General features: G+C 40.4%; 2 protein-coding genes across 4 annotated transcripts; one reads left to right on the forward strand and one right to left on the reverse strand.

The window, feature by feature from the left end:
- Positions 1–1,377: 1,377 nt before the first annotated feature.
- Positions 1,378–23,496, reverse strand: LOC141442564 (uncharacterized). The gene is made up of 17 exons (XM_074107576.1): positions 23,465–23,496; positions 22,511–22,708; positions 21,739–21,939; positions 20,044–20,260; positions 19,212–19,388; positions 18,760–18,852; positions 18,520–18,615; positions 18,311–18,401; positions 12,613–12,827; positions 11,916–12,094; positions 11,392–11,497; positions 11,207–11,299; positions 10,967–11,067; positions 7,824–7,952; positions 6,497–6,635; positions 4,686–4,753; positions 1,378–4,364 (listed from the first exon to the last, which is right to left on the reverse strand). The coding sequence occupies exons 1-16, from the start codon at positions 23,485–23,487 to the stop codon at positions 4,703–4,705; spliced, it is 2,109 nt and encodes a 702-aa protein (XP_073963677.1). The 5' UTR covers positions 23,488–23,496; the 3' UTR covers positions 1,378–4,364; positions 4,686–4,702.
- Positions 21,867–27,331, forward strand: LOC141442562 (uncharacterized). 3 transcript variants are annotated; one of them, XM_074107574.1, is made up of 4 exons: positions 21,867–21,952; positions 22,695–22,823; positions 24,934–25,076; positions 26,289–27,331. In XM_074107574.1, exons 2-4 carry the CDS (start codon positions 22,767–22,769, stop codon positions 26,392–26,394), a joined length of 306 nt encoding a protein of 101 aa, XP_073963675.1. In that variant the 5' UTR covers positions 21,867–21,952; positions 22,695–22,766; the 3' UTR covers positions 26,395–27,331. The 3 variants fall into 3 exon arrangements, with proteins under 3 accessions (XP_073963675.1, XP_073963674.1, XP_073963676.1); XM_074107573.1 differs by lacking the exon at positions 21,867–21,952 and adding an exon at positions 22,441–22,584; XM_074107575.1 differs by lacking the exons at positions 21,867–21,952; positions 22,695–22,823 and adding an exon at positions 22,567–22,651.
- Positions 27,332–27,866: the final 535 nt, after the last annotated feature.

Below are 27,866 nucleotides of genomic sequence, written 5' to 3' on the forward strand. Positions count from 1 at the left end.
AACAGCCCTTAGCCCTAGGCCCTATGCCGTTTGAAGCGATTTTATGATGTTTTATAAAAGCTTCGATAGTATAATATAGTGACTGTCTGATTGTGTGGTTTATTCCATTTTTGTGCAAAATTAATGAAGCAATTTATGAACCATAAACCTCAATGAAGCTAACTTTGATAAAGCGCTCGCCAAATCCGCACCGTACTAATAACTATGTTTACCTATTGCTTTTTACACTAAAAGATCGCACTTGACTTTTTAAGTGTAACTAACTTAAGTTTAGTTTAGTTTAGTTTAGTGTAACTAACTAACTAATTAAAGTTACAATAGCTTAATTTCACAAAAATAGAATAGAAAACCTTATTTGAATTTATTTTGTTTTCTATTCTATTTTTGTGAAATTAAGCTATTGTGTACCGAAAAAATATTTTTAATGCAACAATATGGGCACCTTTCAAATGAAAGGCAATAATAACTCATTCGAATAATAGGTACGTATAGGCACGCATAATATATCAAAATCAGAAATATCACTATATATTCCACTATAATATGTCGTTTAGATGACAATGCAAGCAAGAACAGTTAACAAAACGTAGTTAGCAAAATGCTTGTATTAAAAAAAGGCTTTATTAACAAAAATTATTAAGTATGAAAACTTTATCAAAAGGGATATATTTTTGCAGACTGTACTTGCATGGTATCTATACTATTTCGGTACCAAATTTCAAGTCGGTGCCATTAACCGTTGCTAGGAGTTCCGTCTTGCGGAGACGATCTTGGCTGGGCCACCAGGATGTCACTATTGGATTATTGCATTGTCTCCAGATTTTCTTAACCCTTAATAAGCCCCCATTTACTGGAGCATACTACCACAGAATCAGAAGCAGCTATCGAATACATACCTGACAAAGGATATTTTTAAAGCTAGTAGTATTTTCAATAATTACAATGGATATTGTAACTTATAACTAAAACAATAAGGTTGAGTTTCCAAGTCAATGCATGTGGTCGCTAAATCGCCTCTACCTTTTTAAGGGTTAAGAGTCAATCTTTAGAAGTGGGTCAAATTCAACATGAATTCAACTCGCCAGATTTCCCGCACATACATACATTGCAAGTTAAATAAAAACTTGTAAAAACACTTATCGCTAATCGCCGGCGGTGGAACTAGTGCCTAATCCATCTTTGCAACTGTACAGTCCACCAATTCCTATTCCACCGCCACCGATTCCTAGGCCATCACACAACCGTGTCGTAATGACATTTTACGATACACTGTTATAGAAAAAAATATTATCTACTATGACAGGGTTTCATGGTGGCCTAGGAATCAAATTAGTTGAATACGCCATTTGGCTAGTTGACGGAAAAACAAACAAGAAATGCAGATAATCAATTTTATTTAGAATTGCATAATTATAATTCCACAAAAACATCTTAACGCACACATACACGTCTTAAAAATACTTTGTACATCAGTTACTCGACAAGAATTTGTGCAACACAAATAAATAAACTAACAACTATATTTGGTACATTAATACTTATTGCGTTTGTAAAAACAAAATGTATTCTACATTTTTAGATGATGTCAAAGGAAATCGGGCAAGAGGCCATAGAGGGCTTTCTTGACAGGCGAAATATCGTTAGATGGCGTTGGTATCGAAGTTCCGTTTGACGTTTCCGTGTTGCTGCGATTGGCTCATTTAGTTATTTCACCAATCACAGACGTGACATATGTCAAAGTTGTCAAACGGAGCGCCCATTAGCCTGTCACATAAACCCTCATTGGCTGTCCAATATCCATATTTTTATTGTATCGAAATCTTACAAATTGATCGATCAAGATTGATCAAGATCTTACAAATTGGTAACAAAAATAATTTCGGTACTAGTGTATAATGAAATGTAGCGATTTAGAACCGTCAAGTCCCTAATTTATGGAAATTGGCTGCAAAGGTCGCTAAACGTAAGAAAAACTGTCAAAAGTCACTTTATAGCGACGTAAATAATCCCAAAACCCGCTAGACTAAATCCCTAAGTTGGCTACACTGAATAGTCTGTTTGCAACGAAAAGGATACAGTATCACTGTCGTTCAAAAGATTATTAATTTATTATAGTCACATGAAATCAATTAAAAAGCTGACAAAATCAATCAACTGTTCTCATTTCAACTCGAATCATTGGCATATTACTTCTTTGTTCCAAATTATCGGATTGCCATTTAAGCGCCAACAAATATAAACGAGAACACCAGGTCAATTAAATCATTAATTGATATCGACATTTCGTTTTCACACCACTAGCTTCCGACTATCAAGAAACAACACTACGAATGTCACTCATAAAATACAGTCGTCTCTATCATAGAGACAATAAATTGCCGCGTGAGAAGAGTGCAGTTGTAGGCAACTCTGACAGTTTTTCTCGTGCACGTCGTGTAAATAAAACGTAGAAAGAAAACAGCAGATTAAACAAAACTAGCGTCTCCGTGTAAAAAATACATATCACATAATTATAATCATAAAATACTAAAAGAACAAAGTGTGATGACATGATAAAAGCGCTTATTCTATTAAAAATCTATATATTAATTTATATAAGGCTATAAATATTGCTATCTAGTGCATTTGGTATCACGTGGCAAACTATTTGTAAAATGACATCTTGCGTCGTGGAAAAACTGGTAAACTGTGCTCGCTCAAGTCACAACTGTGTAAAATTTCGTTGTAAAATTAGTTATTTGGTGTATCATTATAGTTTTAAGCATAGTCCATGGGTGAATATAGACAGGGCATAACATTATGTTCTAAATTAATTCAGTCCCCACGTATACAGATATGTTACGTTGAAATACAGTTTTCCATTCTCAATGTAAAGATGTTTCATACGAAAGCGGTCTTAACCTGTCCTCTCCCAGAGGCACAAATTTGTGCCCAAATTCCTTTGATCCTGTTATCCTGGGAGATGACAGATTAAAAAGCCTTGGAATAAAAAGGTTTGAAGAAAACATTTACTCCCGGTTTCATGACTCATTAATAATTTTTATGTGACAGATATCTGTGATGCCGTCTCTATTTGTTTTCCAAATAGACAGAGACGGCATCACATGTATCTGTCACATAAAATTTATCAATGAGTGGTGAAACGGGCCCTTAGCCTCAATGGTGCAATCTTCAAGCAGAGTTTAGACTTGCAAGAAAAATCGTGCAAGTTGTATTACATTGCCAGGCCGTAAAGCCAACGAGTTTATAGTGGTCAATCGAGCGCTGCAATGTAATGCAACTTGCACAATTTTTCTTGCAAGTCTAAACTCGGCTTTAGTAAATAAATATAATAATTAATGGGCTTCGTTAATACTGCAGGTACGTAATAGTACCATAGCGTAATAGTTACAGTGAGCGCACACCTTCATTTCTATGTTAACTGCAAATAAAATAATCTTCCCGCACCGAACATCGGAAGCGTAAGAGGTACAATCAAGTGCAAAGATATCGACACGGCCATTGTTGCAAAAATATGTATACACGACCTTAATGTTAAGTGTATATAGTCGTGTGTACATATTTTGTCACTTTGGCCGTGTCGATGTCTTTGATGTCTTTGTCTTTGACTGTACGCGGCATCGCCCCGCATTGCGTAGCTCTGTCTATGGCAGAGTTACCTCACTAGTTTTTATTATTATGCTGTAGCAATACTGAGACCTTCAGTCTAAGTTAACTATGACAAAAAACGTCTTCGACGCGTTCGCGAACAGGCGGGCTACGACGAAATTTGAACTTGATATTTTATCGTCTCTCTTTTAAATGCCTTTTAAAAGACGGTATGAAGTCGAGAATCGATTATTGTGTCAAACGATTGCTCGTTGGCGAGGTTGCCGATACGTGCCGCTAGAAGCGTTTTTTGTGCCAAAAACTTAATGACAGCATCGATATGGTCGTCTATAAAACATTGACTTTCGGACAACACTATAAGTGGTATTATTGTAAGGGTCCCAGGGCTCATCGTAGAATACTGATTTTGGACATGACCTTGTATAGAGATACCTTTCGAAAGTGGTAAAAAATGTGCTAAATTAAAAATACAACTAGAGTAACAGCAAATAACAGCTCTAGTCAACTAGTCAAAAAAATAATTTGGGCTTTAGTTCTGTAAGAATACAGCCATTTTAGCCAGTTTCGATTGGTATTTTCCTATTTAGCCCCCGGGTTTAATAAATTCTACGTCCATCATATTTTGCAGAAATATTATTTTCTGAATGAGGCATACTTTATAACTTGTGCGGTTAATTTAAAACAAAGGATACGCTTTTGATGTTTCACTGCCATTATTGGTAAGGTTTATTTGCTAACAGTCTCGGCTCCTGTAACTGTAACAAGCAGAATTGTACCATTAATATAACTTACATCAATGTAGAGTCGAAGCCATAAATATCTACACAGTCATAGCGTGACATATACTCGCATGTATACATCGACCTAATAGTAGCATAACGTGTTCATCCCGAGATTCCCACGGGATCGGGATCAAACTACAAATCGCAACCATGGGGTTTAGAGTTACAGTTAAGGGGTTACAGTTGTTTTTAATGCGACTCCAATGAACACCACAATGTAATTTTCGGAAATTCCGATGGGAATTTAGAAAAAATCCGGAATATCAATTCCGGACCATATCGTCTGTGGCTCACCTTACGCGCTTCATCTTTTAGTCCATTTCTTTTTCTTTCTCTGTTTGTTTTTCGGTCTGAGTCTGGGCCTGTGGAGACAATATAAAAAAATTGGGTAAGTAAAAGGGTGGAGCTATGAAGTAGACACTTCCAGCTTTTTATAGCATACCTATAAACTAAAATAATTTCCTTGCTCACCCGCGACCTTACGATAGCTAAGCTTATGCAAAATATGCGTGTTCATGCAGTTCCTCCACCTCCACACTGTAAGAACACACACAAATCACACAAACCCATCTATCACCACCACCACACTACACTGACGCGTTTCGAACTCAACCAGAGCTCATCTTCAGAGTGACACAACCGTACACCATGCTACCAGTTGTTAGACTAACGAACCACAACCACCGTTTTAACTTGTCACTGTAACTCCCCAAGTACCCACATACGTTTTATGAAACAAAACAAAACTACCCACAAAATATTAATAAATTTTTTAACCGTCCTTCAAAACTACCTTGATTTTTATTTATTTACTGTCAAGGCATGTTTTATTAACTACCATTGCTGAAATTAGATCCAAGCCATAGCAAGGGAGATGAAACTAAATTTACCTGCTCATTAATAATAGACCCCATACTGTTGTATCTAATTATCTCCATGCATTCTAAAACATCGAGACGAAACCCCTTGCCACAATAATGTAACACTTCATACGAATCTGAGTCCGATAAAGAATGATTTAGTTCCAACAAATGTTTGGCAAAATTCGACTTATCAGGATGCTCATTCCTATATGCCGAAACATGCTCTTTAAACCTAGTATTAAAACTGCGACCTGTCTGACCAACATATACTTTACTGCAGTCATTACAAGTGAGCTTGTATACACCCACATATATGGTTAAAATTTATTAATATTTTGTGGGTAGTTTTGTTTTGTTTCATAAATTGTATGTGGGTACTTGGGGAGTTACAGTGACAAGTTAAAACGGTGGTTGTGGTTCGTTAGTCTAACAACTGGTAGCATGGTGTACGGTTGTGTCTCTCTGAAGATGAGCTCTGGTTGAGTTCGAAACGCGTCAGTGTAGTGTGGTGGTGGTGATAGATGGGTTTGTGTGATTTGTGTGTGTTCTTACAGTGTGGAGGTGGAGGAACTGCATGAACACGCATATTTTGCATAAGCTTAGCTATCGTAAGGTCGCGGGTGAGCAAGGAAATTATTTTAGTTCATTGATATGGACCTCCGCAAAGTAACGCCGGATTCAATAAATTAGCATACCTATACTTGTTGTTTTTTAGAAAAATATGGCGCTGTCCATTGGAGGACAATTTTGCCAGTGTCTAGTAGGTTTTGCCGTTGTACGGTAAAAATAATCTAGAAAACGATATATGAGAATATATACCTATACTTAATTCTACTTATGGTGTCAATGTTAATTATGCTAGTGGTATTAAATTACTAATGGTAAAGCTAGTTAGTGCTAGTAGTTATAATAAAAGGGCTAATTTTGGTGTCAATTCTAGTGTTAGGATTAGTGTTAGTGTCAATTCTAGTGTTAGGATTAGTGTTAAAACAACACTAATCACAACTAGTCTTAGTGTGAATTCTTGTGTTAATAATAGTATTAGTGTCTATTCTAGTTTTTAGACTAATGTTACTGCCAATTTTAGTGTCTATTCTGGTGTTAGTATCAATTCTAGTGTCAGGGTCAATTTTAGTGTTACTGTCAATTCTAGTGTTAGAACTAGTATAAGTGTCAATTCTAGTGTCAGAACTAGTGTTTTTACTAGTTTTCGTGTTAAATCTAGCGGTAGTCAGTACTGACGGGCTCCTTCTCCCCAGTGAGCGTGTTTGCGAGGTACGGCGCACGCAGCACGGCGCGCCAGTACAGTTTCTCGACCGGCCGGTTGACGCACCAGCCCGCGCAGCGCACGCCCAGCGAGCGCCAGTAGCGCACCTCGCAGCTGCAACAACCAAGGTAGTTAGCGCACATTGCCTGTTCACACTGTACGATGAAAAAACTGTGTTTCCTCAAAAATTACCATAAAAGTTGATTTTATACATATCAGCAGGCGAAGTGCATAGTTTATGGTTAGCTTAAAATTACAAAGTTAAAAAGATTGCTGGCTCGCTAGCTCGACAATAATGTTGCATACAAATTGCATTATTGTCGAGTAAAAATGTTCGAAAACTTATAACGGCCATGCAAATGTTCGCACAAGTCGTACAGCCAGCTCAAATGGCCGGTATCAGTTATTTTGTTGGGACTCCGGACTTTTTTTATTGGGTCTGAAACCGTATGTGGTGTCTTCGGTGGGAAAATACACCTGCAGATTTTTTTAATGAAAAAATAGGCGGGAGAGCATAAAAATGTTATTAGAATAAAATTAAATGTCATTCTTCACCTTTCTGAGAAAACCTTTATTATTTTAGTCTTGGCTGGAATAGCAACTGCTGGCTTCGTATTAGTTAAACGGACTCGCAAGCTCGTCCGTTTAATCCTCATGCTCGACCAGCAATAAGGGCTATCGCGAATGAATTCGCCACTAGAGGCGCTAGTGTAGCGTGAGGTCCCCGAAATGTCAAATCTCATAGTTTTTAGGTGAGCTACGCGGGTTTATTTATAATTAGAATAATTTTGTGAATATTTTGCAATATCTGAAATTAATTATGGCAATTATGCATTACGGGGCAATGAATGTCTGTTTTGAGACAGTTTTGTCTTTCAGAAACCTTTGTCCTCCCTTTTTTCCCAACAAAACTTGGGACTATGCAACACTGTGGCATGCTCGATATTTTTATGGTACGGTTTTAAGGTGTATTAAATATGATTTTAATCTAAATTTTTTTTTACGCCCGTAATAACAGACTTTGAAAGCCATACTTAAAAACCTCACGCAGCAGTGCGCCATCTAGTGAGACAAAAAACGATAGCCCTCATTGCCTACATCCATGCCACGACAATAATCTACTATATCTAATGTAGGTACGCGTTAAAACACAACAGCTTAGGATTAGAGAAATTGAATGCGGCGCGGATTCGAAATCTGGAATGTACTCAGTATGTCATATATTACGAGTGAACACACGCGTGCTGCCGTTTTGTATGATGTTGTGGTGCAGTGTGTGTGTATGTGTGTGTGTGTCCTCACGGGCTGACGGCGTCCTTGTGCAGCAGCACGGCGCTGACGCCGCACCAGCGCGCCGCCCAGCGCCACAGCAGCGCGTGCAGCGCGTCCGCCGCACGCAACGCCGTGTGCAGAGGCAGATTATCGCCAAACCTGGTTCACCAACAACAATTTGATAAGTTTTTATTTAAAAAAATAGAATAGAATAGAATAGAATAGAAATATGTTTATTCAGCCAACACATCATGACAAAAAAAAAAAGAGAAAACACATTTACAAAATAAAATAAAAAAGGGTAAATCGTCAGTCAAATACTGGCTACCGTTCAATAACTGGCTACCATACTACGAACAAATAATATGAGCCGTGGTGGCCTAGTGGTTTGACCTATCGCCTCTCAAGCAGAGGGTCGTGGGTTCGAACCCCGGCTCGCACCTCTGAGTTTCTCGAAATTCATGTGCGGAATTACATTTGAAATTTACCACGAGCTTTGCGGTGAAGGAAAACATCGTGAGGAAACCTGCACAAACCTGCGAAGCGATTCAATGGTTCGTGCGAAGTTCTCAATCCGCACTGGGCCCGCGTGGGAACTATGGCCCAAGCCCTCTTGTTCTGAGAGGAGGCCTGTGCCCAGCAGTTGGACGTATATAGGCTGGGATGATACTACGAACAAATAATATGAGGAAGCGTAACTCAGAACAAATTCCACAAAAAGTGGCCATACCTAAAACCAAAACGACTTATGATTCAAATTCGAATCAATTTCGAGGTTGCAAATAGACGTGCTTGTTGATTGGTTATAATTCAGAAACAAGGCAGGGATTGGTTGGCTCGCGTGATGCAATGTCAGATGACAACCTGACTGACGTTCAAACGGATCACTTCTTACATCTAACGTTTCAATGACGTGTCATATATTGATAATGACAGCTTGTTTTTTTAAGCGATTTAAAGGAAAAGGAGGTTATCAATTCGGTTGTATTTTTTTGGTTGTTACCACAGAACTCCGTCATTTACTTATGAATCGATTTGAAAAAAAATCGTTTGTGTAGGAATACTCCAATTCTCATAAGCATGAAATCAGGATCGGATGATTGGATCCTAAGAAAATCGAGGGAACTCTTCAAATATTGTAGGACACCTATGGTATTTTCGATATATCAAGTAGTAACTAACGAGAAAGACAAGTGAAGACCACAGTTGACCACCAGAGTTAGGTACTACTCAATAACAAGTATTTCACGGGTTTAATTGCAATTATTTTAACACAGTTGCTAAGCAATTTATGCTCCTCGTAATGCATATGGTGAAATGGAACGGGTGGTGAAACACCAGGACTCTTCAATAATGAACGTCTCTGCATCGGAAAAAGCAATGTTGTATAGGTTGACGAGAATTTGACCTTAACTATTTCATCTTATATTATTCACAGTCATGAAAAAAAAAACAACGAAAAACTTTAAATAATGGTGGTTGTTTATTTGAGTTTAGCTGACAGAGAAATAAAGACTGTTTGTGCCTATTGTTTGGGCGATACAGAAAAGATGAAAGTATGAAGAGGGGTGAGCAGAGCAAACTGTCATTTAAATTATGTGAGCCATAGACCACAGACTTGATTTTGCATAATACCATAATACTGACCATCTTCAACTGATAATGTATTTGAACATTTTTGAATATAAATTCAATTTTGCGACTACTTACGAGTGTAAAGTGATCCCTGGACATTTTAATTTTGCATTGCTCTCGCACCATTTTATAACACACGTTGGCATGATAATTTAGAGCTGTTTACAATCAAAAATATGAAAATTTGACGTGAGCTCACTATTTTGCAAAAAAAAGTCAGTCAAAATTAAATGACGCGCATGCGCGCAGGACACAGTTTCTATCTTTATAACGCAGTTACGCATCCTGATATTATTTGTTCGTAGCTATCTTACACTAAAAATGAATTCTAGTAACCTATAAACAGAGTTCATTTTTAGTATAAGGCCAGTTATTGAAAGGTGGCCAGTAATTGACGATTTTACCCTACAATCTTTTTACTATCGAATTTTACTTCTATTGTCGAACAGGTCGCTAGAACTAGACCCTAGCCAGCTTTTTTTTAGAAATATACGAAAACCGCGGTACGCCAATTGGCCAGTTTTTTACTAGCTTTAAAAAAAAAGGTTACAGAAGGAAACTAAAGAAAAACTTGATAGAGCTCTAAAACTGTAAATCCGGCCCCCCTATGGGTACCTACTACGAAGCGCAAAATTTGAATTACGTATCTTGTCGTCCCGCTGACGCTAATATTATTTATTACGAGTGAGAGAGACGATACGATACGAACTTCGAATTTCGTAGTAGCACCCTGTGTAAGTCCGGATTTTTTCGCTTCTTTCCTTTGAAAGGGTAACCCAAAAGTAATTTACTTATTTGCATGAATGCGGTTAACCCTCTTCCAGGCCCCGCGAATTTAGATGTGCTACCACAAAATAAATCGCAGTTTTATGTTGTTTACCTATGAGGGATTAATTTAAAAACGAATAATATCTTAAACGAATTCAAATGATTTTGTACCATATTGTATACTTAGTCGAATATTTGTGTACATTCATGTGGTCGCTATATTAAAGTTAAAGTACAACCTTTAATTGTCTTTTATTTTTCCTGTTTTTGTTGAGGCTTTGATTACTCCAGGTGATCATTCCAGCCTCATGGGTGCTCGCTCATTTTCCCTATGCAAGGGACATATTAAAAAAACCGGCCAAGAGCTTGTCGGACACGCCCGAAATAGGGTTCTATGGGTTTAGGGTACTTGTGTTTGTACGCTCTGCTGTGGCAGATACTCGTATTAATGCAAGTGACTATAGAACCAGATAGGTAATTCAAAATTCACCACCTGCTAATATCTATCGCTTACTTCTGTCTATTGTAAAGCCTGTGTTGCCTGGAAGAGATCGCTCTGAAGCTGTCCGCCGCCTATTGCTTACCTTGAAAAATCTCTATATACCTTTTTTCTGTTATACTTTATTGGTGTTTTGTTGGTGTTCAAGAAAGAGTTATTGTATTGTTCCAAGTTATTGTTATAAGGATTTCAAGTATCACAACCGTAAATTCGGGGGTCACAAATATAGTGGTTCACTATCTCCCCTTTCTTTATAATTATGATGCCTGACCTAGGGTTAGTGGGTCCGTGCTCCGCGTCGAAGTCCTGCGCGCTGAAACAGTACGGCCGGTAGCTGATGGCGCCCACTATCTTCGGATCCTTTCTCCTTATCTAACAACACAAACCACGCATAATAAGCATTTATTTTGACTGATGAAATGACTTTTAAAATTTTGATGCAGAATCTTAGGAGGATATTTTTGATTTAGTGCATGTCTTGTCTGTAATACATTTGTACATAAATTCTTACCTGATACAGCGTGACAGGGTTGAAGCAAGTGATGGCCGCGTTTTCGTACAGCAACGGTCGGGACGCGAAAGTGCTCAAGATGCCTGATATCACCTGCAATGAAATACAACAGTTGGGTAGTAAAGGAAAATTCTGGATCGCCCATACATATACCTAAGCACAAATAGCTGTCTCTCTCTACTGACCTCATGGTTGTCTCCCTTGACGTCGATAATGACTTTGGCCTTCTGCTCCAACAAGTAGTCGAGTGCGGTGTCCAAAAGGCACAGGTGGACTTCCTTGAACTGCTGCCTGCAACCATTAACACCCATCTCTTAGAGCAGTTCCGATCGAATCCGATCCAAATCCATGAAATGGATTGTATCACATGTGATACACATTGGGTTTTGTAACACAAGGACAAAATAATTATAATTTTCATAGTAATACGAGTGACAAGTTGAAGGTGCTAAAAAATGGTCAAAATTAGTATGACTTTAAGGATGATACTTCCAGTTATCCTAGAAACTTAAAATTCAATAGATTTCCGATTTTTGCCTACCTGTTTTTTTTTTTTTTATTTGACTGGATGGCAAACGAGCAAATGGGTCTCCTGATGGTAAGAGATCACCACCGCCCATAAACATCTGCAACACCAGGGGTATTGCAGACGCGTTGCCAACCTAGAGGCCTAAGATGGGATACCTGTTCTGTTCTAATCTATTTTTACCTGTTGGGGTGTGTGACCCCGACATCAATATACTTGATCCTGTCCCAGTCCACTTCCCTGACGTCACTGATGCTGGAGTCAGACAGCCTCTGCAGACCCGCATCGTGCAGCAGCACAAGCCTTCCGTCCCGCAGGGTCCGTACATCTAGTTCCACAAACTTGCACTCACGATCTATGCACTGGGAACAAAACAAGCTGAGAATCAACCAGACCCTATCGTCGTTGCTACTGCAATACCACATAACTAGCTTTTTCCATAAGGTATAATTTTGACTGTCAGAACAGTACTAACATTATAGTGTTCTGACAATGAAAAATGAAACTTATGGAAAATGCTAGTTACGCGGTATTGCAGTAGCAACAACGAAATATCATGTTTTTCATACATATTGTCCACAGCACACAGGTTATTGTAAAATTTTCCATTAAAAGCCTTGCACAGATATTACAGTACTAATTTTTAAGACATATACCACTAGTGTTTTAAGGGAAGCATAATAAGATATTTTTTATTACAATAATAAAATACTTACATACTAAAACATTGGAATGCTAACTGAGCAATTCTGATCTTATTACATCTCACTATTATACTAATCATAAATGAAAATTTAGTCACAGCAACCCATCCAAGTCTTTTACATCTTCAAAATACTTACTACAAGTACTAATGTTCAGATAAATCCATAAAACTTACGTATTTGAATGCCTCCAAAGTGTTTTCCGGGGCGTCCAAACCAGCGCCTCTGTGCGCTATACACTGCACCGCTTTGCTCGGATCTGCCTCGCATTCCTTGCTGCCGATCTCCGGACCGAATATACTAATAACAGTGCTAGCATCAGGCTTCTTTAGCCTGGTTAAATAATAAGCGCCGACACCCAGTAGTCCAACGTCCAAACCAAACGGCAAAACTGTATTTACAAGCGAGAAAACAAAGTAAATAAATGTAACTGTGTAACAGAAGCTATTGTAGATTATATTAAATATTGTTAAGAACATGTTCGGGTCGTTCGTTCGAATTTATTAATGTTTGTTTAGGTTAGGTTTTTGAAAATAAATACATTGGGGAGGGGCGGCTTGTCACGCACGCTTGTTTTTTTTTAATTTTTGCTTGACAGCCCATGATTACGCGTTTTGATTCTCTTAGATGTGAAGTTACCCAGGACTTCACTTCTTTCTCAAAATTAATTGAAGATTGAAGATAAAAAAAAGTATAGGTTATCAAAACAACCTCAATTTAATAGTTAAACGTGCCAAGTTAACTAAATATTGCTGATATTCAACAGAGATAGAGAGAGAGAGAGAAAACTGTATAAAGTAGAGCTGCCTTTACCATAAATCATTCCTGTGAAGACGTTTTTCTTTTTTGAATAAAGTTTCCACAACAAAGTAAACATTGCGCTAAAACTGAATCCTATAATACGTTATATTTATTTAGGTAAGTACGCACGTCGTGATTAAACGTTAGTTAGCGTATTTGAGCCAATTATTGTCTTGTAAAACTTAAAAAGAAAAATTGTTAAGTACGTATTTATTTATTAATTATTATTTATTTTTTATGGAAAGGAGGAAATCGAACATGAATGGGTCAAACGAGCATGGGTCACTTGATGGGAAGCAATCACCGCCGACCATAGACACCCACAACACGAAGTAGCGGCGCTAGGGTAGGGCGCGGTGGGGCGACCGCCCAGGGCACCAGACTCCAGGGAGCGCCTGAAGCCTATACCTACCTTCTAGAAAATTCCCAAAAGTTTGGGGCGCCGCGGAAATCTCACCCAGGGCGCTGGATGAAAGTGCTAAAACCGGCACCACGAGGGGTATAACAGGTGCGTTGCCGGCCCTTTGCGAGATTGATGATTGGTAGGATGTAGGATATTGAATAGGATTACTTACATATTGTATTATAAATAAAACAAACTTTTACTTAAGATTATTTATGGAATAAAATATTTAACAATTACACACAAATTCCAAGAAACTGGTTTTACGCGGCATTAGACCTTATTCTAACAATCAAGACTTTAAGGTTTATAATCTAACACCTCGATTCTGCCTGTTCTTCTTCCAATGACGAAGTCCACAATATGCCGTATGATGAACAGAGCTGTTTCGACGATGGTCAACACGCTGGCTCCAACGAACAGTGCCGTAGTCCCTCCAAGAGACGCTGATAAAAAAAATGTTCAACGTCACTTACCGCAACGGCTTTTACTTTACAACCCGACCAAGCTGTTTCCACCTCGCGTCTTAACAAGAACAGTTATAGTACATTGTGTCTTAAGGGCGGTAAACAAGGAATTACGAACGAGAGTCTATTAGAAGCCCGAAGTCGAAGACTGAGGGCTTTAATAAGTCGATGTTCGTAATTCTAGTACCGCCCGTGCGACATACAATGTTTCTCATCACATATGCGAGTAAAATTGTATATTTGTAAACGAAAAACTAATATTTTTTCAAAAATTGCCAATACCGCTGACTGCGCTCTTGGCAGCGCCAGCCTCCGCGCCGCCCTACCCCAGCCTGACCATGTGCCCGACGTGCGCGCGCCGTGCTCCTGCACGCCATGCAGTATCACACTCATTTACCGACCTTGGGCTTCATGACAAGAAAATTAGTACGGTACGGGCAATGACTCATTTACCGACCACGGGTTTCATGACAAGCACATTAAGATCGAAGGTTATATTTAAGTTGGGGGTTGCAACCAAGGTAGCCTGCAAGTTACGACACTGTTTACGAGCAAGTGTGATGAAAAAAAAATTAAAATTCAACAAATAGGAGACAAAAATTCGTACGACGCGTATAGGCAACAAAGATGCTAACCGTACTGACGCGACAGGGCAATCGCGGGAAGGTGAATTTTAAATTTTTGAACTGTTCTTGTTAAATGCGAGGTGCAAACTTAGCTTGTTGGAGTCGTTATAGAGGGTGACACTCTTTCCCGGCCCGAATAACACCGTCATGGAAATACCGGCCCTGTTTTTTTTTGTACATGCCCATAGAAACTGACAGGAGCTTCTATGGGCGTGTACACGAAAAACAGGGTCGGTATTTCCATCCCGGTATTAGCCAGGCCGGGAAAGAGTGTCACCCGTTACAGACATGGTGCTTTTCATCGGCCCCCCACAACGTGACTATAGTGGCTAAGTACTAAGAAGTAAAAGTGTTAAGTGACGGTTGTAACGTTCCGGAAAAAGTTGTCTAATACTTAAGTCTAAGAAATCTTAAAGGAAAGTCAAAACAGGTACTTACGTTTGTATTATCGCTTCACATAATAAACCATGCTCTACTGTAGGTACTATTATAGTACACTGCATGCATGCTGATGCTGGCTAAGTAATTCACGACACAGAGCACTACCACTAGGTACTAGTGTTTTTTGACTGAAGTAAGCAAGCGTGCTTCTTAAAATTCTTAGGGTTTCGTATCTACCTACCACGGTCTAAAAACGGAACCCTACAGGATCACTGGTCCTCCCACCGTCCGACCCCGTCCCGTCTATCCGTCCTACCGTCTATCAGCTCTTTATCAGGAACGCGTGGAGGTATCAAGCTCAAACATTAGTCAATAATGGAACTCAGATCTGCTTGTTACTTCCTGGAAAAGTGAAAAAACCAAACTTCTAAGTCAACACAATCAATCAAAAGAAACAGTCATTACAAATGGTGTTTGCATACAAATTATCGGGGAATAAAAACCCTAAGGATGCTTCCAGTTGTCCTGGAGGTGACCCAGAAGGTTGGTTCCGTCCGACCGTCCGAGTGAATATCAGCAGCGCTGTCGGTAGCAATGTCGCACAGCACATAACAGTACCTAACCTACTGAGTTTCTTTTACGGCGTTTGATTGTCTGTCACGCTTGATTATTAAACTTTTTAATAGTTTGGTTAAGTGCATACGAGTACATCCATTAATAGGTACTATATAGGTTTCAATCGCGATATAATGACAGGTGTATAAGACAACGCAAAACCAAAAACAGTGGAAGTAAGCAACAAGTTGGTGGCCAAACCGAACAGGTCCTCGAGCGTGAAGATGACGTCGCGGTGCAGCCGCAGCTTGGGCGGCATCAGATTGATCCTCACCGCAGCCACGGGCCCCTCGTCACCGTTCTCCGTGCCATTCATGTAGTCAAGAGATCACACATGATTGACAATGATGTTAGAACGACACTTGCCCTCATGTTAGGATCATCTCATTATCTTAAAGTCGGATTTATCGCTTGACCGATCCGAAATTTGTACGGGAGAGCGGACTCGATGTTGGTAAACGAATCCGACAAAAATATTGCGATAAAATATAGGACTTTGTAGTTTAGTAATGAAATAGCAATAATACGATAACAATTTACTTTCATGTGAAATGTAACAGATCTCTTTTTACAGCAGAAAACTGAACAATTCGGCATGAATTCGGTCTAGTTTGAAATCCGAGCGCCTTGTTTTATAAAATTCGTATGCCCAGTTGGGCCTGTACGTTGACAGAGGGGAACGCGGCGAATGGCTACTCCCTACTCCCTTCCGTAGAAAGCCCGCGTTGCTCTAGAAGGGTCAATGACGACAAAATTACCGTGTAGCCCTCTCAGACTGACAGATTGATGGTCCAGAGCAAGACTGATGAAAATTCGTTTTCAATAATATCATCAATCCGATGTGAAATAAAGAAAACCAGAATGATAGACTGGACTGAGCGAGTCATTTTAAGAAGGATTTCCTGATAACTAGGTATTCAATTATAACTATTATCACACCCGAGACTTTGTATTGTGTGTTGGTGAGATGGGATGACGATAAAAAATCGCGACTAAGTGCAGGTAGTTCGAGATACGACGCCGGTACTAATTGTAATAAGTGCGGTAGTTCGAAGGACTCGCGCGGCCAAGCAAATGTTAAGTGTCCAGATTCGAGTTATAGGCAAACCGCGTAACTGAGTCCTCGCCTGCGCGGTACAGGGGCGCGTGGGTAGGACGACAAAGGGGACTGAAGGAGGTGCGAGCGACAGGAGCTTCTTAGCACAGCTCATTCCGGTTGCCACCCGCACCTCCTTCAGTCCCCTTTGTCGTCCTACCCCCGCGCCCCTGTACCGCGCAGGCGAGGACTCAGTTACGCGGTTTGCCTATAGTAAAAGAGTAGTATGCTCTTAGACTGAGAAAGGTTGGGCTGCCAGCAACGCCGGCCTTGGGATAGAGCAAGAGGAGCGATCGCTCTAGGTGCCTAGATGGCAATGGACGCCACTTTCCAGTTACTAGCGCAAAATAAAATTATGATGGCGCCTTTTGCACAGTATATATATAAGCTAGCTTACTGTGCCTTTTGAGAGGCGCGGAAGTGGTGTAGGTAGACATATCGCTTTACCTTGATCAAGGGAGTGGCGCTGGCAACTAGGTAGTTTGCATATTGCAGGATTGAGAAATTTAAAGCTCGTGTATGCCAGTACCAATAGTAAATGTACTAACCGAATAACGACCTTCTTTGTGTGAGAGTAATAGTTGAGTTCAGCGCACTGGGGCAGGCACGCACACTTAGCAAGGTTCCTGGGCAAGTTGATGAGGATCTCAACGTTGCGGCCGATGCACGCCATCCCATGCGCGTCACATGCTTCGCCATCTTGGGTCACAAATATGGTTAACTTTTTTTTTTACTTAACTTTAAAGATAATAACTGTTATGAGAATTTGGTGTGAGCTTGGAATTTTTTTGATTTAAGTTCGTCTGTCAGAATTGACAGTAGCGTTTTGTCAGTGGCCAGTCAATTTAAAAAAACGGCGGACTTGTGAGGTTGAATCACGAGTTACAAGTGTAAGGCCTTTTTAGGGTTTTCTTGTCTAAATTGAAAACGCAACACTTATAATTTCGGTGTATTTCTCTGTCTGTTTGTCTACCGGCTTGCCGGCGGCCTAGCTCGGGGATTCTTGGTACTAGCAAGCTGTAGTATGTAGGTAAACCTAGCCGAAAAATTGGAAGAATAATTTTTGAAAATTATATTTTATAGTCTGAAAAGTGGGTTACTCGTGGGTTTATATCGTTTACCTCATGGTATGAGAGGTGCCTTATACAAAATGCATATTGATAACTAACCGAAGCAACAAAAAGTTGGAAAACCCCCGACTAAGTCACTTCAAAGTTCAATATCTCAAAAACTGAACCGATTATAATGAAACGTCTAAAAACCATCGCTAGAAAACATGATTTTAAATGAAAAACAACCGCATTCAAATCGGTCTACCCGTTTAAGAGCTACAGTGAGCCACGAACAGATAGACAGACACACATAGCGGTCAAACTTATAACACCCCTCTTTGCGTCGGGGATTAAAAATCATTTTAGTAGGTAGGTACCTACCCAATTTATCTTACTTGTCATCAGACCAAATTAACACTAAGTCAAAATGTACCTCCCTTTATGTGGAAGAACGGCCGACAGCCACAGAACATGATCGCCATATGGCTCCGGCAGTTCATTTGGCAAAGACCAAAGCTGTATGCCTGAAATGAAAGAAAATCTGTCGTGGCAAAAGACGACACGTTACAGAAAAAAAATAATTGGGAATCGAGTTGTTACTACGTAGATACACAGGCTAATTTGAAACAATATAGGTAGTACCCTGATGGAGTTGCTGAGCCACTCGTCCGGATACCTGCAGCGCCGCTGTTCTGGCCGCAGGTTCTTCACCCCGGGGGACGCTTGGATCTCCACGGCCTGAGGAATAACAGCTTAGCTTAGGGTACATTTTTGACTTCGGTAGATAACTCGAGCGAAACCGTAGGGAAAGGCTGTTCTACTTCATTATGTAAAAGTGTTCTGTAATGATGATGTTAATATTAATAAAAAAATAATGCTTACTTTGAAGTCAATGACTAGTTCTTCACCAGGCATTACGTCTCCCGTTGGGTTCGACAGGGCGTTGGGTATGTCGTAGGGTGAGTGGATGAAATACTGTGAAAAGAAGATCAAGATGCTAATACTTAGGTCAGACAATTGGCTCCGTAAGTTCACGACGGGAAGGACCCAATCAAGTAAATATTACGTACCACTAAGGCGGCTGGGGGATCTTTGTTAGCTTAGTTTTGATGACTCGGGAAACGAGGGGTCTGGCTAAACCACTACTTACCACTAGTGCTAGAAACATAAAATTTGACAGACACATATCCTTAAGGACCATAGCAAATATTATGGTTTACCTAAGAATACAAAATATCCACGAGATAAAGAGCTTTAATGTTTTATTTAGACCTTCCCGTAGAAGAACTCCCGTCTTCCTATAAGTGGAGACAATTTAGGAAAACCACACTTACTCGTATAGCGTTGTTCATAGAGTCAATACGCACGAAGCACTGGCCACTTAGGTAGTGGCACTTAAGCTGCTTCTCAACAGACCAGTCCACGTTGGCGAGAAGGAACTGGTACACCGCGTACTCAGAGTTGAAGGTCATGCACATCCCCATTTCTGTCATCACTGGGACCCATTGCACCTGAACAGAAGGATGCCTTGTTGTGATGTGTTGAGGGGAGGCAAAGGGGTCACCTGATAGCTTAGGTACTAACATAGCACCCGTTGTGTTGTTAATTTAGAGCGCTATAGTTAAGCTGAGGTCTCGTGATCATAACGCATAACGCGGGGTAAGTGGCTCCGACTGCTGCGTCGACTTGTTCCTCACAGCTGACGTATAATGCGACGGAACAACACCGCAACGACGCAAGAGATGGGAAGCCTATTATTATTATTGTTAGCCTATTCAGTCCCACTGCTGAGCAAAGGCCTCCCTCGATACTCCACTGCTCTCTGTCCACAAGGGCCAGTCTTTCAAGAAGTACTCCAGTTCATCCCGCCATCGCCTTCTAGGTCTTCTTTTCGAGTTGGTGGGTATCCACTCGGTGTTTATCTTGCCCCACAACTCGTCCAGTATACGGTAAACATGACCAGCCCAGTCCCACTTTAGCTTAGACGCCGTTCGACCTACATCAGTGATTTGACTCATGGAGCGCAGGGCGGTGTTCCGGGATCGATCTAAGAGTTTCAAGCGCCTGATGGCTCGCTGGCAAACCCCGATTTTGGATTTGGGAAGCCTAAATATTGTGCCAGTATTAGCCCCAGGCATTAACCCTTACGCCGGAAAACAAACCAACCTCCTTGTCTAACTTGGAGACCATGACTTTAAGCGGCAACGTCGGATGCACATCAATAGCCAACTGCAGCAAGTCAACTCCCTTGACCGTTTCATCGGTCTGATACTTCCAGAAGTTCTGGAGGTTGGTGCGAAATGACACGTCGGATACCAGTTCGACGAAGCCCAGGTAATACTGGTATCGGTCTGGGTCCGATTCTTCCGTTACGTTCCATATCCTTAACACATGAAAGTATACGAGTAAGAGCAGGTACAGTCACAACACGAAATTGTTGAGCCACTATAATAGGCTTGACACTGTTCGTAATTTGACGCTGTTAGGCAAAACTTAGGTATAATAATTGTTTTTATTAATGTCAATATTTTTAACGTCTCTCTCGGCTAAATAAAGAAAAGTGGCAAGTGGCTTAAAATTCTCGTGGTGTGACTAAAAAATATAGAACACATAGTAAGATCAGATCAAGCTGCAGTAGTTCATTACGTATGAACTCGTAGCATAGATACTAACAGTACTACAAAAATAGATTCGCGTATCAAAGTGGAACCTTTTGGCTTCAATCAAATGTCATGTTGACATTCTATCTGCCGAAGCAAAATCTTCTCGAAAGTGATTGAGACAAAGATTGGAATTTTCTCGACTGTACCTATAATTAGTACATACTAGCTAAAACAAAGGGCAGAACACGCAATAGCTTCTAAGCTATCTTACTAAGTTTTACAAGTCACGTACATACAAGCGTAGCGGTGATCGTTATTATGCAAAAGTACAAAATAAGGTATCATGTAGGACAGCACGATCTGCGGGACGGGGTGCACGTGGCAAGCGCTGATCGGCGTGGGTTACTGTTACAATTTTCATGCGCAGAACTGGTCCTTCGAACCGGATCAAAATTTAGGATTAAATAAAAAAGGCACTAATTTTCGGGGTCGTGGAAACAAAAGTAAAATGATAAAACATAGGCGGCAAAAAATACTTTAAAACTACCTACTTTTAGTTTACTGTGAAACTTGTGCATTCTTGCACTGTAGGTAGCACAAAAGTTAAAAATTGATTGATTGATTGGTTAAAACTTTATTTTCACCATAACACAAATTTAATAAGATACAAACAAGAAACACAACATCGAACTATACATAGGTACCACTAATAAAGTTAAGATTAACCTAGAGCTAAAACTTAAAAAACAAAAATAAAATAAAAATCTTAATTACATGTGCTTAACTAAACAAAACTGTGGAATACTGTGGATACCTACCATAATGTGCTGTGGGAAAAAAACCGGCCAAGAGCGTGTCGGACACGCCCAAAATAGGGTTCCGTAGCCATTACGAAAAAATTAAGTAATATTTCTCTAAGGATTTCGTATTTTATTTATTTATTTATTTGGGAAACAAACAGCATATATGATTTTATACGGATAATCTTTCAAGGTTAGGTATATTTTATACCTTAGGCTGCTATTTACTCTAAAACTACTAATACTCTCAAGCAAACTTAGCCGTTATAGTTTTCCTTGAAAGTTTGATATACTTACTACTAGACAGACAGACAGACAGACATGGCAAAACTGTAAGGGTTCCGTTTTTGCCACTTTGGCTCCGGAACCCTAAAAAGGCGCTGACTCAGCATAAAACTGCGGGTGACCCCAGCGCTGGTATTCTGCCAGAACCTTAGAGAACATGAAAATAAAGTCACATATTAATGGTATCCTTGGCTTTATCCAACTGCACCCTGTCGAGGAAACAGGCGGTGACGGCCGGGAACGTGGTCCACCAACTGCGGTAGTCTCTCTGGAGCGACACCACCACCGGCTCCGAGTTGTACCGGGACAGCTGGCGGAGAGCGCAGTACACTGCACCCACGAAGGCACTCACTGTCAGGACGAACCACAGGATCCTGCCAATGGAAGGTAACGTATGGAAACTTAGATAAATAGACACTATTCACAACAGGATACAAAACTCAAACAAGCACAAATAACTAAAAATACGATTATTATAAGTAGTTGTAGGGAATTTATCTATCTATCTATGTAATAACTGTTACTGCTTTTGTTTCAATTAGACACCAAAATGGTCCAAAATTGCTAATAGGTTATTATGTTTCCACTGTAATCGGAGCAGACTCCGTTTATCTCGCAATGGCGAACTGCATAGGTGTGCCAAGCTTCCAATGAATACGAAATCCTACGATTTGTTACTCCACAGCTATGTAAGTAGTTCCTCAGCCCTTTATCTCCATTCCCACTTATTCATTTACTTACGCATTTTTTTTCATTCACACACATTCAATGCATTCAGAAATAGATGCGCGGAAGTTCGCCAAAGCCAGAAGAAAATCGTGAACATACTCCTTAGACACTGGCCGAATTTAAAAAGGTTACAAATTCCAATAAAAGACCATCAACACAACCGTCACTCAATGTTCTTTTGCAGAAGTTCGCATTAAATTCCAAGTGTTTACTTACCTTTCGAACCAGTGAAAATTCTCCGCGACAGTATGCTTCAGACCATGTAGCGTGGTCTCCTTGCAGAATTTCACGTACGTCCTCGCTGAGAATATGGACGCCATCATTGACTTCGTACGAGTCAGGCAGATCAATCTAGCGGTCAGTTTCTTGTTCTTCTGCTTCTTTAATTTTCTCTTTTTAGGCGCCATATTGCTGCTAGAAACGGCAGATGCGTTAGAAGAACAATACAAAAAGTGTGCGGTACTGCTACGAAATGGTACAATCTCGCGCTGTGTCGGGTGGAGGCACGGCGGCTTGTCTTCCGTACATAGTGAGTTTAAGCATCTTACCTTGATGGTATCCAGATATTAATGCTTTGCGTCGAAACGTGACAACCTATCGATATAGTTGATATATAAATTTTGGTACGTACCAACAGCAACATCAATGTTTCTTCAAACTTCAAGAATTCCGATAAAGGGATATTGCTTACATTACAAGAACTATCCAAATCATTCCGAAGTGTTCCAATAGATGCTTAACTAGGTCATTTTGACAAACACCCCTGTAAATTTTTGCAGTATTTTGATATTGTTTGTTTTACCTACTTTTGAATCAAAAATTACTTTGAGCGATTACAGGGATTTTCAGTCAACCGAACCAAATACTAAACTGCTGAAATATTTGCGAATGATTTGAAGATCGACTTTGGCTTAAAATTTGTCACATTTGTTTGGCTTCTGTGTCAATGCAACAAGTAATCGAGCACCATCAAAATAAGTATAAGTACAGGATTGGGATGAACTGGACTTCTTCTTGAAGGACTGGCCCTTGTATGCAGGGGACAGAGAGCAGTGGAAGTATTGGGGGGAGGCCTTTGCTCAGCAGTGGGACAGAATAGGCTAACAATAATAATAATAATAATAATAACAGGATTGTAAAAGACTCTTTGGCTATTTTTGTTGACGCTACCTCGTAATAGTAGCCATATTCATGCGCCGTCAAATTCCTGCACGTATCCAAACACTAGGTACCTATCTTAATTTGTGATCTACCTATATAATGCTTTATTTAATGTGTAAGTAATGGATTCCATTAACTCCTATTATTTTAATAGCTAGGCCATTAGAGCAATTCAAATCATTTCACATTAAGTAATAATGATTTTGATTGTACTTAGGTAGGTTTTCTTCTCAAGTTTCCTCAAATAATATTTTGGCGCCTTAGGCTACTTTTCTACCAGTAATGTGCGAGGCGAGGATGCTTTTCGAGAAATAATGTGCTTGTCATGAACCAAATAGAAACGCTTCATTGACCTATCCTCGTTCAGCAGCTCTAGTAGAAACAGCTCGGTGGAGCGAGATTTTAAGGGTTCCGTAGTCAACTAAGGAAGCCTTAGTTTCGTCATTCATGTCTGTCCGTCTGTCCGCGTCTAAGCTCAGAGACGTTACTGGTAGAAAGCTATATAATTTGGCATGAATGTACATATCAGTCACGCCGACAGTGGTAGAATAATAAAGCAAAAATATTTTTTTATAGGGTTCCTTCCATTTCCATAGACGTAAAGTGATTATTTTTTCTCGACTTTCCCTATCGTGTGGCGTATCGTTGGATAGGTCTTTTAAAACCATTGCGGGTTGCTAAGACGATTTTTTGATTCAGTCATTATTGTTTGCGAAATATTCAACTTTAAAGTGCTTGCACTGTTGTTTCGGCGTGGAGAGTAAGACAGCCGGTGAAATTACTGGCACTTGAGGTATCCCATCTTAGGCCTCTAGGTTGGCAACGCATCTGCAATACCTCGCTAGTGTTGCAGATGTTTATGGGCGGTGGTGACCTCTTACCATCAGGAGACCCACTTGTTTGTTTGCCATCCAGTCGAAGATAAAAAAAAAACATGAAAATCGAGCGTGTCCGCCTCTCTAAAATCTAAACTGTTGGGTGGGTGCTTCACTGCACCCCGCTCGCTTATTGGAAAAAGAGCCGCTACACTCCGTCGCTACACATCCTCGCACCGCTTAGCTACCTCCAGGGCCGGATTTAGGGGAGGGCAACCGGGGCTACAGCCCCGGGGCCTCCACAAAAGAGGGGCCCCCACAATAGAGAATTCGGATTTTTTTCAAATTCCGACAAGTTAACTCTAGTAAACAACTATTCATCTATATAGCAGTAAAATGTAAATCTCAAATAGCCTTCATTTTATTTGGAAAATAGTTTGGCCAGCGGGGGGGGTGGGTTGACCTCTCCAAACCTCGTACAGTCCAACCATTTGATTCCTGACCCACCTTAGCCTTAGAACGCTCGAATGCGATTTCACTATGACTTTTTCTACAAAAAGGTTCTACAGTGGGTCACGATTCAGTTGGTTCGATAGTACATCTCTCGTGGAAACACAGCATTGGAGTGTATCAAGTATGTTGCAGCCGCGCGTTTGGTTGCAGCTGGCCGGCTTGCTGGTGCTGGGCTACCTGTTCTACCAGTTCGGTGGGAAGATCATGAAGCTGCAGAATAGCCTCGAGGACGAAGACTGCATGATGTCCAGATCCCGGTCCAGGACCAATCTCCGCACTAGGACCCGGTCAAGGTTCGTACTGTGCTGACTTCGGGCCTTTGAATTGAGAAGACCGTGAGACGTAGATATTAGTATTAGACGAAGAGTCTAACCAGCAAATCGTGGCAGCGCATGTAGGTACTCGTAGAGACGCTGCCTCAACCTGAGACATCGATTATAGTTTAACACACGCTAATTCTGGTTTAGAGGCCCGGGCATAACAGCTGCATTCGGTAAGCCTGATTTTCAGGCGAGAGTGGAGTAGCTATCGGTTATCAATCGTTTGGTAAGGGAGTAGGGACTAGGGGACCCCAATGCATCGCGAGGCCCTGGGCACGTACCCAGTGTGCCTAGTGTTGAAGAGGGGCCTGGTTACACGCACATTCTGGCGTCAGTTCAGTCCATCATTCTGGTCAGAATTACGTCAGAATTACCGTGTCCTAACTCTCTCAGACTGACGGACTGATGGTCCAGACTGATGAAATTAGACGTTTACAATACGCACCTTTATGACAAAACTGTGCTATACCCAAAGTTGAGCTATTACCAGATGTCACAGTTTTATCGCAAAGAAGGGAATAATATTCGTCAATCCGATGTAAATGAAACATTGGGGTCCCCTAGTCCCTAGGTACTAACCCAAACGAAACCCAAACGCGTCGATAACCGATAGCTACTCCACTCTCGCCTGAAAATCAGGCTTACCGAATGCGGCATGTTATGCCCGGGCCTCTAATTGGTGAAAGACGGTCCTGGGCTGGGTGTAACCGAAGTCTCGCCGCGGTAACTAACTTGAGGTAGCCATAACTTTTCGATTGTTTGGCTCTCCCAAAGGACCCGCGAACGCCGCACATAATTCATTTGAGCAGCCTCGTTTACGTCAACTTGACACTGCTCAATAGGATTCGCGACTTAAGCTCTATATCTCTAGGATACTTTCAGCTGTCGTAGAAACTTGAAATTTGGCGACCAATAAGAAAAGAGTGAAAATCTTAATTTGTCTGTATAAGTAGTACAACCAATCTATAAAGATCCCACACTGCAAACTGTTTGCTTAGAAGCAGGGCTCTGTTTAACACTGGATACCTGGATACTGGATACTATTCATAGAACCTACTCTACCTACAATATTTCTGGTGTAGGTACAATAGAGTCATTTTATTGTACTGCGGAAGACGGTTTTAGGTAGAAGGCTGATAGAAACGTTTTTCTTTGAAGTCTATCTACATAGAAGTTTGATTTCAGGTCGCGCTCGAGGTCTCGGTCCACGGGCCGAGGCAAGTACCTGCGGCGCCGCGCCGCTGAGCCCCGCTGCTCCAGCTGCGGGATGGACCATTTCCTGGAAGACTAAGCATACCCCTCCCTTACGCCCTTACCCTCTGATCATTATGTACTCTGTACCTACTTCAGGTATAGGGACGAACCGATCTCATCACCAGAGGCCGGAATTATCGTGGCACTTTTGAATTATCGTTGAATTATCATGGTGAGATAATTGAAAAGTCCCACGATAATTCCGGACTTAAAGTAGTGAGGAATTGACATAATACCATCGGGCAGCAGGGTAAAAATATGTGAACGACGGCTCTCTTTGTTAACGGCGTAAAAGCGTGTTCAAATGTTTTTGATTGCATTCTTGTTAAACTCGACTGTTCATCAAAACGTCCAGCGGTGGTCCAGGAATCTATTAAATGGTTTTGACCATACCTACCCAAAATAATTTGCGTGTTGACGTGTGTGCCATAAATTAGTATGATAAGTTTCTCGTATAACGGTGCCTGTTGATGCTGGCGTCTAATAGGTACTTACTGACAAGCACTATCTCTCTAGCAGCCTTTCTAGTAAGGCCACGGCCGTGCTGTTGCTGTGCTAATGGTACGATATATAAGAAGCGAAATCAATTTCGCGAGAACAAAGCTTAATGGACGGTAATGGCCGCATCGCTTTCTTGACGTTCGTTTGAGGAAATTGCTCGTCCAGTGTGGTCGCTGCCTGAGCACAAAATATACCCAATGCATAAACACTGATCCCAAAACTCTTGCAACGGAACTTGCTTTTCCGACTGTATCTAGTGGTTCTGTCGTCTATGAGTAAACATGTAATCTTTATGTGGCAAGCATGATTTCCTGTGTAAGTACCTAAGCTTGCAATTAGTAATCAGTTTGCGTTCTGGTTTTGGCGCCACAAACTGTCGGCCATCTTGGATTTTTTTTTGTTTTGTGCGAGGAATTTTATTCAATATTTATTAAGTTATTTAGTTTTATAGAAAATATAGTATTGGCTTGAGCTTTTCTAGTTTGAGTTTATTTCCTTACTTGTGTTCACTCGCGGCCTCGCACGCGAAAACACATTACTACGTATGTTTTAGCACTAGAAAGAAGGTAAACAAGCTATCTTGACGTGTCTTTTTATTGAAAAACACTTTAGAAAAATAACACAGCGCAAATATGTAACAATTCGCAAGTACATATAATCATTTACATGCTTTTGATATCATATTAAATATAATGACCCGGATAACTCACGTCTTAAATCGAGTTTAGCTCGACATGAAACATGTCGAGCTAAACTCGATTTAAGACGTGAGTTATCCGGGTCATTATATTTAATATGAGTGAGTCTCACGGTAGTTTCATGTTCAAAATTGCTTTTGATATCATTATGACCTACTGTTTTTTAAAAAACTTTTTTCAATAAAAAAGATTAAAGATTGTTTACCATTTTTCCAATGTTAAAAAAAAACGAAGTATAGATCCAGCAGCTCAATAGAAATTCCGGGATTTATTCCTATGAGAACTCTTAAAAATTATCGTACATAATTGT

Source organism: Choristoneura fumiferana, chromosome 26, assembly GCF_025370935.1.
Source record: "Choristoneura fumiferana chromosome 26, NRCan_CFum_1, whole genome shotgun sequence".
In the NCBI taxonomy this organism is placed as follows: domain Eukaryota; kingdom Metazoa; phylum Arthropoda; class Insecta; order Lepidoptera; family Tortricidae; genus Choristoneura; species Choristoneura fumiferana.